General features: G+C 41.7%; 1 protein-coding gene across 2 annotated transcripts in view; it reads right to left on the minus strand.

The window, feature by feature from the left end:
* The window catches only part of MYOF (myoferlin), a 173,061-nt gene that overhangs the window by 60,691 nt on the left and 98,363 nt on the right, over nucleotides 1–14,007 (minus strand). For both annotated transcript variants that reach the window (XM_050802713.1, XM_050802712.1), the window contains 5 exons: nucleotides 13,631–13,755; nucleotides 11,155–11,261; nucleotides 8,615–8,807; nucleotides 6,538–6,693; nucleotides 3,202–3,333 (listed from right to left, as the gene is read on the minus strand). In XM_050802713.1, coding sequence (XP_050658670.1) covers nucleotides 3,202–3,333; nucleotides 6,538–6,693; nucleotides 8,615–8,807; nucleotides 11,155–11,261; nucleotides 13,631–13,755 — 713 coding nt within the window. The remainder of the gene's footprint in view (nucleotides 1–3,201; nucleotides 3,334–6,537; nucleotides 6,694–8,614; nucleotides 8,808–11,154; nucleotides 11,262–13,630; nucleotides 13,756–14,007) is intronic.

Below are 14,007 nucleotides of genomic sequence, written 5' to 3' on the forward strand. Positions count from 1 at the left end.
TTATTGATTATGCAACTTTGGATAAATCATTCACCTTTCTAAGACTCAGTGTTCTCATCTGAAAACTGAGGATAATGCTACCTCTCCTATAGAGTTGTTCGGAGTTTAAACGTGCAAATGATTGTGAACATGCTTTTTAAATAGCGATATAGCATCCTAATTGTTTCTATTATAATTTTGAATGGCTCAAGATAGTTCTGCGAACCTTATCTCTTAAATACCTATGAAAGTCCTCAGCTTATGAATGAGCAGATTTTATAAAGTTTATTTGTAAGTCTACTGCTGAGAACTTGGGGCACATTTCCCTGTAGAAACAATATACAATTAATGTTGCCATTTCCCAAGCAGTCCACCAAAAAACCCATCTGAAACATGAAGGTCCTTTAGTACCCAGCCCTTATTGGATCTAAAAGTTGAGCCTTCATTCCATCTGGAGTGTGGCAAGGAGACCAGGGCCTCTCTGGGAAGCAGGCTGAATGGCAATGGCACAGTCTGGCTTCTAAGGCATCCTTTCCAAGTTAGAATCTATAAATGTAGGATGATCTGCTCTTCATCATGGCAACCATGGAGAGGGTAGAGATTTGCCAGTGTGGTGGGTGTCCCTGTTTGGATCCAAACTAGAATTTCCAATTGTCTGCTGATGAATCCACTGAGATGATTTGCATAAGCCATAGGAAAGTTTTTGGCTGAAGGAGAAAAGAGGAGATTTGAGTGGGGGCCTGAGTAGGAAATTGGAATCAAGAGGACACAATAGTGCCTATCTCAGATACTGGCTCTCAGCCTGGAGGGGAGATGTGCTTCAGGCAGAAAGTAAAGGAACTGTTATCCTAAGGGACCTTAGGGCTTGGGGTCACATGACATGGACACAGAATGGAGAGCAAGACCTTCCTGCTGTTCTGCTTGGAAGCCAGCAGAGCTTTAGTAAAATCCAGGCAGACTTTGGCATGGACAAGAGGGTATCAGCGGCAGTGGAGATGGGAGCCTCAAGTGGCTTTGAGCGCTGTGGCTTTAGTCAGCAGGACTAGGTCAGGACAGTAAGAAAAAAGTACTCATGGCCAGGCGCGGTGGCTCAAGCCTGTAATCCCAGCACTTTGGGAGGCCGAGACGGGTGGATCACGAGGTCAGGAGATCGAGACCATCCTGGCTAACACGGTGAAACCCCATCTCTACTAAAAAATACAAAAAACTAGCCGGGCGAGGTGGTGGGCGCCTGTAGTCCCAGCTACTCAGGAGGCTGAGGCAGGAGAATGGCGTAAACCCGGGAGGTGGAGCTTGCAGTGAGCTGAGATCCGGCCACTGCACCCCAGCCTGGGCGACAGAGCAAGACTCCATCTCAAAAAAAAAAAAAAAAAAAAGTACTCATGAGCAAGCACATGTGAAGCACCTCAAAGACTCCCAGAAATCTCGGGAGGAAATTTTGTAGAAAATTAAGTGCTAGTATTAGCACGTGAAGGCAAGAGCCAGTAAAATTTCCATTATTATTATGAATGTGCCTCTGCTTGTACTCACAGGTGAGTCACACAGAACAACAGAAATGGGTGGATCATCTCTCTACATGAGTTGAAACTCAGGCTTCACTCTATGCAGGGAAGGATCCGAAAATGGGAAAGAGTGGAAGGAAGGCCTGGGCTGGTCGATCATTGCTCAGGGCTGCTTTCTCCAGGTTTAGACCCAGCCACAGAGCTGGAGAGCAGGTGGATGCCAAGAAATCCTACAGGAAGGCAGGAATGAGCCTCTCCTTGTATATGCCATGAAGCCCCTACTCCACACATCCAGCTGGCTGGACATCAACATCCTCCACTCAGGGCCTCCCTCGTGGCCTCCAGCACACCCTCTATCTTCACTAGCACTTCCAAGCCTGAGTGCAAGGGCTTGTGTGTTTCCCACACATTCCACTGTTTCTTAAAGTGGTCCCCACTGTCGCCCCATGTTGGAATCACCACTGGTGCTAATTCCTAACCTAAGCTACAGAATCAGAATCCCCAGGGTGCCCCTGGAGTCTGCATGCTTAACAAGATACCCAGTTTTGCAATCTTTGCAATAGGCTGTGAGATCCTTGAGGACAAGGCTTGGCTTCTTCATCATCTTCAGCAGCTGGCTACCTGGCTCAGTGCCTGGCATGAAGCCACCACTCCCTAAAAGCTTCGATGGACAGATGGATGGATGGAGGAATGAATGATTGGGTGGATGGTAGGATAAATTGTCATCATTTATTTATTCATTCAATAAACATGCATTGGGACCTATTATGTGCCAGGAACTGTTGAATTAATAAAAAGTAAAAATAAAAGATGGTCATGGGTTGTCTTGCCTAGCAAGCAGATCAGAGCCACAGTCCTGAACCAGCTGCCAGGCATAGCAGTGGGTAGCAGGACCAGATTTCTAGATTAGCTAAAATGATGACAGTCTTCTCCTCATTGATTTGAGCATGAAGGCCTATGTGTAGAGTGGTGTTCATCTGAAAATTGTCAGAAGAGACCCACCAAATACATTTAGCAAATTTAAGTCAATAAGCACTTGAGTTAAAAATAGTATTAAAAAATCAAAATAATTCTACTTTTAGCTGTAAACATTTGTGAACATTGTTTTCATTGGTTTAATTGTAATGAGACTTTTCATTAACTAGGTGGATTTTAAGCTCAGTGAAGGTTTTACAAATTATCTCTATTGTTTTTGAAGTATTCAGGCAGCTTTTTTTTGCCCCTGGACGAGCCTATCTGAGGCTTCCCTTAAGTGTGAAATGGGTCTTCAGGGGTTTTAAGACCCTCTACCCCAAGTAAGCTTATCAAGATGTGAACATCTCAAGAGTCCCCTCTCCTGGGTTGGGGTGTGTGTGTGTGTACTCTACTTAGTGTTCCTGCATCAGGCACCAATAAGATTATTACAGAGCTCTAGTTTTGAGAGCTAGAAAGGCACCCATTTTCAGTACTGCTGGGAGCATCGCGGTGGAAGTCATCTAAGTCATCTCTTGGAATTATCGCACAAAAGGGTTCATCACCATGGTGTGTTCCGATGTTGACAATAAAATCTCAAGAACATCTTCTCTTATCCCCTTAGGTTAAGATCCCTTGGATGGGATTTTAGGGGATGGTAAGGAGGCCTGTGGTCGTTTTTGGTATGTAAATGTTTTCCATAAAGGTGAAAAGTAAAAGTATCCCTCCCCCAACCAAAGAAGAAAAGATAGTGAATTATTAAAGGTACCATTTCAGCAAAGACGGTGAAAGTTCCTTCTGCGAAGCTGTTAAACTTCTTCTCCACAGCACTTAAGCCTAGCCAGATGTTCACCCGCAGCTCCACAGGCACCTTTGGCCCGTTGTTTTTCTCCTGTGGATACTGTGAGATGAACAATAGCATGTGATGTTACATTAGGCACAGCACGGACTGTGATATTATGTTAAAGCCAAAAGCAGAGTGAACATCTAATCATTGCTCTCACCAGTCTAATTTTATGTTTGCTTCAGTTAAAACATTTCCAGATGACCCTACAGCAAAGATTAAAATCACAATTAAAGCAGCAGATCTCGCAGTGTGATCCATAGATTCCTACCAGTCCCTGAGACATTTTCAGGAGGTCCACAAGTTCAAAACAATTTTTCTAATAACACTAACATGGTATTTATCTTCTTTACTGTATTGGTACTTGCACGGGTGGTGCAGAAGCAACAGTGGAAAAAACTCCTGCACTGTAGCAGGAATCAAGGCAGGATTGCCAAACTGGACCTAGTGGTAACAGCAAAAGTAATAGTAGTAATAACTGCAATCTCAGTAAAGAAACAAAATTCCAGTTTCACTAAAGAATTATCTTTTCCTTCTTTTCCCCTGTGCAAAAACATAAAAATAAAAGGATTCTGTTGATCAAGCAGTAAAGATTACTAATTTTTTTTGAGACAGAGTCTCACTCTGTTGCTGGAGTACAGTGGCTCAATCTCGGCTCACTGCACCCTTGACCTCCTGGGCTCAAGCAATCCTCCCACCCCAGCTGCCAGAGTAGCTGGGATTACAGATGCATGCCACCATGCCTGGCTAATTTTTGTATTTTTTGTAGAGACGGGGGGTCTTGCCATGTTGCCCGGTCGGGTCTTGAAGTCCTGAACTCAAACGATCCGCCCACCTCAGCCTCCCAAAGTGCTGGGATGACAGGCGTGCACCACTGTGCCCAGACAAGATTACCAATCTTATTAAATCTCGACCCTTGAATACATGTCTTGTTAATATTTTGTGCGATGACATGGGAAGCAGACGCGAAGCACTTCTGCTGCATATTGGCATATGATGGTTGTCTTGAGAAAAAGCTCTTGTGCAATTTTTTGAGTTGTAAGTTGAACTAGATTTTTGAAAAATGAAATATCACTTTTACTTAAAACTGCAATTGACAAATATCACTTTTACTTAAAACTGCAATTGAATAACGTGGTGGTTATTCCGATTGGAGTATGGGGCAGGCATTTTTTTTTTTTTTTTTTTAACATAAACAAAGCGAGCCTCTCACTCCAAGGAAAAGAACTCTTTATTTGTTGGTGATGACAAAATTCAAGCTTTCAAGTAAAATAATAGAGTGTTGGAAAACTTGAATCTGTAACAGTAAGTTTGATAGCTTCCCAACACACAAAGACTTTCTGATAAGTGATATTAACAAATGTGATTTAAAGTGTGATTTTTTTCAATATTGTTTGATAAAATGTGTCATAACTCAGTGATTTACATAATTCCATGAATTTTCCAAATGATTGTACATTATGTTACAAAATCATGCATGAATAAAAGAGTCATTCAAAGTCCAAGAAAGAACAAGGATTTTAATGTAGCTGAGTATGAAATATTCATTGATATGGTTTCAGGTTTCACATTGCAATTAACCTTTTTAAAAGCTACCACTTGAGTTTGGTGTTATATCAAAGATGAATATTCATAATTATCTGAAAAGGTTATTATAATACTCCTCCCTTTTCCAACTACATATCTATGTGAGGCCAGATCCTCTTCATATACTTCAACCAAATAACTAATTCCATCAGCTTAAATGCACAAGAAGATGAGAGAATCCAGTTATGTTTCTGTTCAGCAAGACATTAAAGAAGTTTGCAAAAATGTAAAATAGTCTCACTCTGCTTTCTGATTTACTACACAAAATGTATTTTGTAAAAATACATAGTTTATGTTAACAATTATGTTAACATTTTAAATTAAATACATAATTGATGTAATCTATGTTAGTAATGGGTTTGTTATTTTTATGGTTAAATCAATAAATATTTTTAAAATTTATCAGTTTTGATTTCTATTACAGTAAATATTGATAGGTATAACCCACATAAATCAAAGCTCTCTGGGGTCTTCAATCTTTTTTTTCTAAAGTATAAAGGGATCTCCAGACCAAAAAAACTCACGAGTTAAAACAGCTCCCTAAACTGTGTAATGAGTGTTAACAAAATCAATAAATATATAAAACATTCTCTTAAAAGCATTTTGCTGTTTATCCACTAACTTCTAAAACCTAACACAGAGAAGGTGCCTTTGTCTCCTCTCCCACCCCCTGTGAAGTTTTATTTATTAATCAGTTTGCTTCCACCCACTGCTGAGGTCAATTATAATTGTGGTTCTATCTTAAGTAAAATTTATTCTACCAAGAGACACTTGAAAGAAGATAATCACTCTGATTCTATTTACACCCTCCTGATTAAAGAGCAATGAGTAAATTTATTAAAAGTTAGCAGAATCTCCTTGTTTGAAGAGAACACTCTCCCGACTCTGCCTTTTCTCTTCTTAATTGTTATTTCTGTGTCCCAAATCCAAAGAACTCCAGTTGGGGTTGGCCAGAGAGAAGATGTCAAAACATATGGATGGAAACTATTCTGATTTCTTTGTTTCCAGCCCTAGGTTCACCTTTGATTCCCCATATGCACACACAGAGTTCTTAATACGGGACCCTAGAATGGGCTTATGGGCTGTTTAAAGCTCCTAAATTCTATGCAGAATATTAGCTGCACGTGCAGTGTGCATTTCCCCGGAGGATACGGCCTGTGGTTTTCGTCAGGCACTTAAGAGGGTCTATGACTCAAAAAACATTCAGAATATCTTCCCTAAAGTTACGATTGTAAAAAATGTTCACTTTGATTGGTTCATCAAACTGAAATTGATTCAATCTATTGCCCATTTGGTTAGAGCAACAGATTCCATGGACCAGCTCTACCGCTTTCTCTTTCTTTCCCCAACATTCACTAGAATGAAAGGAAGAAAGGCACTGCCTTGCATGAGACATTAGAAGTGAAATATTCATGCCAGAAAGCAAAGCATTCACAATGCCATGTTTATATTAACGTCACAAAGACATCTAAGGAGGTGTCCTTGATTGAAAACCAGCCAACCTCAGATCACACTCTCAGAATGATCACCCCAGAGGGAGGGACCAGAATGGGCTAGAATTGACCCCAAACACCCTCACCGTTCAATGATTAGCAAATGACATAAAGCAGCCCCTTCTCAGGAATACAGCTTTTGCATTTAGTGTGTTTCACGTGACACAGTGAAGACATGTACCTTCAGAAAGATGGTTTGGGTTTTCCCACAGTATTTTCCAGATGCGTTCTCACCACTGGTGGAGTATAAGACCTGATGTGCGGGAATTCGTGCATAGGCCAGTCTCTTCTCTCCCCGGATCATCCAGATGATGATGTCAGGCATGCTGTTCTGTGGCTGGTCATGAGGATTGGATGGAAGAGGAAGCACAGCCATGGTTAGTCTAAATGGAGAGGGACTGAAGACCCTGCAGGCTGGACCCTCAGGGATTCATTTAGCAAAGAAATGCTGTGGTTAGGGCTCTGTCTCAAATTCCTGAGCTCCCATCTTCTAGAACCACACTGTGAGTTTGCAGGGCCGGGAGGCAGGCCAAAGGGAAGGGTGAGAAGCAGAGGCACAGCTTCATCTAGCAAAAGCCCCTCCTACTCTTCTCTGGGAGGTATCTTAGAAAATATTCCATCTTATCTCAAGCATCATTTGAAGAAAGTCACCAGCAGCAGTCAAAGGGTTATACATTGCATATATTTTACAGGACACAGGGTCTCTGGCTCACCATCCAATATTTGCCAAATCTGAAATATTAATTTTGTTTTCAAACCTCTTTTTTTCTGATTGTAAAGGAGATAATCCAGCTTCCAGGGCTGGATATTCAAATGTCCCTATTGGCACAGAGTGGTATAAAAAAATCGCTTCTCGGCCGGGCGCGGTGGCTCAAGCCTGTAATCCCAGCACTTTGGGAGGCCAAGGCGGGCGGATCACGAAGTCAGGAGATCGAGACCATCCTGGCTAACACGGTGAAACCCCGTCTCTACTAAAAAATACAAAAAACTAGCCGGGCGAGGTGGCGGGCGCCTGTAGTCCCAGCTACTCGGGAGGCTGAGGCAGGAGAATGGCGTAAACCTGGGAGGCGGAGCTTGCAGTGAGCCGAGATCGCGCCACTGCACTCCAGCCTGGGTGACAGAGCCAGACTCCGTCTCAAAAAAAAAAAAAAAAAAAAAAAAAATCGCTTCTCCTAAGTCCACTATAAAACCCTGTGAAAGTACCAAAGCATACAAAGTAGAGAATTAAATTACCTATAATCCTGTGTGCTTTTTCAAGTGTATTTCTACCCACAAATATGACTACCTACCTAACCCTCTGATTTCTGAGGGACAGGAGGAGAATTAATATATATATATATATACACACACACACACACATATACACACACATATATACTTTAAGTTCTAGGGTACATGTGCACAACGTGCAGGTTTGTTACATAAGTATACATGTGCCATGTTGGTTTGCTGCACCCATCAACTCGTCATTTACATTAGGTATTTCTCTTAATGCTATCCCTCCCCTAGTCCCCTACCCTCTGACAGGCCCCAGTGTGTGATGTTCCTCGCCCTGTGTCCAAATGTTCTTATTGTTCAGTTCCCACCTATGAGTGAGAACATGCAGTATTTGGTTTTCTGTCCTTGTAATAGTTTGCTGAGAATGATGGTTTCCAGCTTCATCCACGTCCCTGCAAAGGACATGTACTCATCCTTTTTATGGCTGCCTAGTATTCCACGGTGTATATGTGCCACATTTTCTTAATCTAGTCTATCATTGATGGACATTTTTACGTCCACCATCTTTTTAAAATCGTCACACAACAAAGCTAACTAGTAAGCGCTATGTTTATCTCCATTTTACAGATGGGGAAACTGAGGCTCGGAGAGGTTGAATACTTTGCCCAATGTTATACATGGTAGAAACAATGTTCAAATTCAGGTCTTCCCAACCCCAGCCAAAGCTGACATTTTAATCCTCTGAACTACAAAGATCATTCAAAATATTCTCCAACAGTACCATGAAAATGATAATGATTTGTCCACTTTTGAAGACATTTCCAAGATCACCAACTCAAAATTATTCCCCTGCTCTAATTTCAATCACATTCATCATTAGCATCCTCAGCCCAGTTACTCATTGATTTTTACAATCTGTCAGATCTGCTCAATACCCAAGATAATGTAGTAGATTCTCTTTCCACCACCCTATTCTTGGTGCCATTTCGCAGAGCCCTTCTCCCATATCAGGTGACATTCGTGTAGTTTAAAAGTCCTACCTCTTCAGTCAGCTGCATTAATTTATCAAGCCAGTCCTCAATTTCTGCCAGTGTGGACTTCACATCTGTGGCTTCTGACCTCATCCTCACAGCTGCCTCATGTATCTGGGAGAGAAACCTGAATCGCAGCTTTCGGATCTGAGTATCGAGAACTGTGACGTTGGCTTTTCCTTCTGTGAGAGGCAATGTGTATCTAGAAAAAGGAAGAAAAAAAGAAAGAGAGGATTTGAAGAATAACCTAATTTTAGGCTTCAGAACGGTCAAATACATTTGTTTGATTTCCATCTTGCAAACCACATCGACCTCCTAACTGAATCTACAAGCATTGCCTCGTTTATGCTGGAGTTGAGTGCATCTGGCATTGCCAGAGCAGACCTGCCAGTCTCTTAATGTTCATAAGGAATACAGGGAGATGAAAAATCCCAAAGCTATTTTAGGCCTTAGGGTTTAACTTATGGCCCAAAGAGTCACTGGAAAGAAGATGGAAACAGTGGCAGCTGAGAGAAACTGGCTTTCCCTTCTTTTGCTTCCTATAATCATTTTACAGACCCCCAAATAATGGAAGAAGGAGGGAGGTTAGAGACCATGTAGGTAAAGCGTACTTAACTTAGGGAATCCTGGGCCTCTAAGCAGTCTGTGGGTGGGTCTTAGAAGGTCTGTGAAACTCTGGAACTTATAAAGAAAACTGTGTCTATCTGTGTCAACACGTAGTGTGATGTAATGATAAACATAGGCTTTGGAGCCAACAACCTGGGTACTAAGCGTGGCTCCATTCCTTACTAGTTCTATTGTCTTGACCAGTCACTTACTTCCTTGTCCTCCTATTTTCAAATGTGGGACATACTTTTTAGGGCTGTTGTGAGAAGGAAACGAGTTGCTGTATGGAAAGCATTTAGAACAGTTGCGTAGCAAAGTCTAAATAGTGTTGCCATCCTCGTCATCATCTCGTTGTCATCTTTATCATCATCATCTTATCAGATTCTCAAAGGGGCCCATGAACTCCAGAAAGATTTATGAACCACCCGTGTAGGCCAAATCTCCATTCAATATGAGAACTTGGATGTGTTGTGATGAGACCCCCAAGGGTTACTGAGAACGGCTGAGCTAGGGCCAGAATTAGCCTCTGCTGCCAGGCCTTCCCTCTCACCATGGCATCTGGTGGCACACAGGGTGATGTTTTCACCAGGTTCAGGAAGCTCTATTCACAGTGTCCCTACCTAGAATTTCCACTCACTTGAATTTCACCCAGCTTCTTCAGTGAAGAAAATCCTAGCATGACTTCCCTTAAACACTGAATTTCCTGTTACATAAAGTTTAAAAAGATTCCAATTTGATTCCTCAAAAACAGCTCATATCAGAAGTATAAATAGATGACTGTAAATCTTAAAATTCACAGACATTTTCCCCATGAAAGTCATTACCACATGTTTCTGTTTGGTTTCCTAAATAACTATGGCATTGCACTTGAAGGGTTAATTCCCCAGAGTGAGACTTTGAGGCAAAAAGATATCTGGAAGCTGTTAGTTCAAAAGTCACACTTGGGGCCTTGGACAAATAGATGTTGACTGTGAAATATGTGGCAGGAAGAGGGGCTGAGTTGTCAAACCCAGCTCTGGGCATCAGATATGTCATTTCACCTCTTTGGGCCTCTGTTTTCTCATTTACAAGATGAGGAGACTGAAGGACATGATCCCTTAGGACCCAGCTCTAACATTCAGAATTTAAACAAGCGCTCCAGCAGTACTTTGATTCGGGTTGCATTTCAATTACCGGCTTTACCACTAGGAGGCACAAGAAGACAGGGTGACTTAGGGCGTTAGCCCAGCGTGGGGAATAAAGGCCTTTTTGCTTGTGGAAAGCATTCAATATGCTTTTCTTTCGGAACTTCCCTGTCCACTGCTTTATTAACCAATATTTAAAATGAGTTTGTAACGAATCACTTCCCCCTTTGATTTCCATATGCTAAAAGATCTGAGCTGTTTCCCCTCATTGGTTATGAAAGGTCCGCTGGTTCAAGTCAAATCTACTGGTTTCGCCTAACAGAGGCTTGGCCACAATGTTCATTAGGCATTCAGTAAAAGAGCAAGTAAAAAGGCAGTTTCTAAAAATATGTTTATGAATTAGAGATATTGTTCTGAATGGCAAAATCGATGCTCCACCCCCAGATCCCATTCTCCGTAGAAGCCAGAAGTCACCCTTCTCCAGGGTGGGGGTCATCCTCGGGTTGATGAGAAGCAGAGGCTCAGGCTTGCTTCTTCCTCCCCTCCCCATCCCTGGCCTGAGGCTGCCTGGGACGTGCTTCCGGGAGTGGGGCCTCAGCCTCCCTCGGTTACTTTAGAACTGGCACCAAATCAGAAAGTGGAGCTTTTCCTGGTGGTGATTCAGGCACTCCTCCCAGTGAGGGCTTTTTACGAAGTTTGAATAATTCAAAATCACTTCTTAGACAAACATTAGAAACAATTCCTCAGGCTTTACAGTCTTAGAATTTCAGGGAGGAGAGCCTGGATAAAAATTCTGAGATAGGTGTAAGATCACTGTACCTCGTGTCTTCTATAACTTCATCTATCAGCTTCAGCCACAATTCAGCCAGCTGGTTTGCAGGAATTTTACCTTGTATCCCTGATTTTAGAGCCTCTATATTTGTTTGCTGAAGAATTTGAAAAGAGAGGAAATAATTGATAATTGTTTATTATGCCATTATACCTTTCATATAGTTTAACCTTTGAAATCACATAAATATTGTTATATATTCAAAAAACAAATAAAATGAAACCAGCAAAGATAGGAGAGGGAACCCTAAAGTGGAATATAACCAGAAATGAAACAGACCTAATTCCATTTCAGATGAATAACGTAATTACACTAAACTAACCCAAGTAACTTTTGGAACAAAAGAGTATTTTGACCATGTACTCTTTGTTAAAAGGCAAAAAACAAACAAACAAACAAACAAAACCCATAAACATATTGAACTCTAATTAGTAGGCTTATTTTTCACAGTGGTTTACCTACAGATTTTAGGATTGAACCAAGGAGCAAATATATTAAGGATAACGAAGGCCAGATTTCTCACTGCTGGAGAAGAAAGTTAGAGATACAGAAACACGGAGGACTAGAATAAACCTTGTGGTACTGGACTGGAATTGGAAGTATCTTTATGAAGTCATGGCTTTTAATATATTGATAGATATAGAAATAAATAGACGTGTGTGTGTGCAAATTCGTTTGCCGAGAAGGCCTAGAAGCAATGATATTTCAGTAGTAGTGAGCACTCTAGTACCCAGATCTTGTTTCTAAAATGCTATTCCCCACTCAAAGGAAACAGTTGCTTGGAGAAATGGTGATTTACGGACTGGGGCAGAGAAAGTACGAGATAAGCTCAGAACATATGGTTCTATCCCATTGAGCACCTGCCAACAGAGAAGCTGAAGAAGAGCCTACCATGAGTATCAAAAATCCCAATGAGGGGAAAGGGAAAGCCACCGTCCTGTCCGCATTAGGCAGCTTGGTCAGTGGAGGGAGGTGATAAGAAGAACCAGGGTGAAAACTGCTGAAGAGCATCTCAAACACAGTTAGAATACAGGTGCAACTAATTCCTCACCAATGCCTTTGAGATGTACATTGCCTATCAACTGCAACTTTATTTTAGGGACAGTTATGATTAAGTCAATTTAAACCTATAGTTATCATCCCAGATTGCCTTTACAATGTAAAATATTCCACATTTTCCCATAGAGTTTTAGATCAAGTATACTCCTAAAACCCCATATGTTTTGGTCCAGCCCTGGTAGAGATTAGATCTTTAAAAAATTAATATTAACAAAATTTGGAAATCAAAACACCAAAGCCAGATGGATTTTATCACTACCTGACAGGAGTAACTTGGTGTGTATATATATATTTTTAGACAGAGTCTCACTCTGTCCAGGCTGGAGTGTAATGGTGCCCTCTTGGCTCACTGCAACCTTCATCTCCTGGGTTCAAGCGATTCTCCTGTCTCAGCCTCCCTAGTAGCTGGGATTACAGGCTCACATCACCACGCCCAGGTAATTTCTTTTGTATTTTTAGTAGAGATAGGGTTTCACCATGCTGACCAGGCTGGTCTCTAACTCCTGACCTCAAATGATCTGCCCACCTTGGTCTCCCAAAGTGCTGGGATTACTGGCTGAGCCACTGCACATGGCCAAGTAACTTAGTATTTTTGCTTAGTTAGAAATATCCCAAACATATCCCCCTTATCCTCGCCAATCTAGTTGACCAATGTCAACTAGACAGATAATCACAGATATCATATATGTGCAGTTTGCACCAAAGGAAATCCCCAACCTCCAAACAAAAGAAGTTCCTCTAGTCTGCAGCAAGAGTGGAATGTGTCAGACATTGGTTCCTCTAAGCTACCTCTTCCTGCAGTGGAGATTTCCACTGCAAAATTCTCAGAGTTTTATATTGCTATTGGAATGAACCATTCTCCACACAAAAATTATGGCAGAAACTATGAGTTCCTATTCCACCCCCACTCCTACCTTTTTCATCCTCCCCTCTTCCACAGTAAGAAAATTTTTATCTGGGCATACGCCTGCCCAGGCATAAGACTACATTTTCCACCCTCCTTGGAGTCACATGTGGCTATATGACTGGATTCTGGCCAGTGGAAAGTGAGTAGAAATTAGGAGTATGACTTCTGCATCTTTCCCTTCAAGAGAAAGGCTGATGTCATCTTCTCCCCACTGTTTACCACCGCTCCCCTCAGGCTGGAGGGCAGATGTAGTAGTGAGTTGCCTCTACCATGCAGACAATGATAACTACTGAGTGATGGCAGAGCAACCAGGGCGTAAGAGCCTGGGTCCCCAATACCACTGAACCTCCATACTAACTTAGGACCATCTACCTCCACTTTTCCTAGAGACATTACTCTTACCTTATTGATCACTGTATTGAGCACTGTTTTGTGTTATAGTGGCCTGACCTAATTCACCCTGCTTGGTGAAAAGGAAATGCAGAAAAAGAGAAACTTACCAGTCGTTCTGCCATAACTAGGAGAGTGTTCACTGCATCCAGGCGATGACTAATATCCTCCCAGTATGAAGTCAGGGTAACAACTGGCTTGGTGTGGGCCCAGGGCAAGTAATAATAGTAGTTTCCTGGTATAAAACATTGGAGGTCAATGAACACTGAACACTTAAAATGACAGCATGTTTATTAAAGAGATGTGCAGACTGAGCTGCTGATTAATCCACAGGCTTAGGGAATAGCTTTAGGTGATCTGGTTCTTTAATTTGACTCAAGTAAGCAACTGAAGACTAGGAAGCTCTTTTTTATTCAGTCTGTTCTGGAATTTTCTCTGAGACACCCTAGTAGACAGAGCACAGCAATCTCAGGATCATTTAGTGATT

Source organism: Macaca thibetana, chromosome 9, assembly GCF_024542745.1.
Source record: "Macaca thibetana thibetana isolate TM-01 chromosome 9, ASM2454274v1, whole genome shotgun sequence".
Taxonomy (NCBI): Eukaryota; Metazoa; Chordata; class Mammalia; order Primates; family Cercopithecidae; genus Macaca; species Macaca thibetana.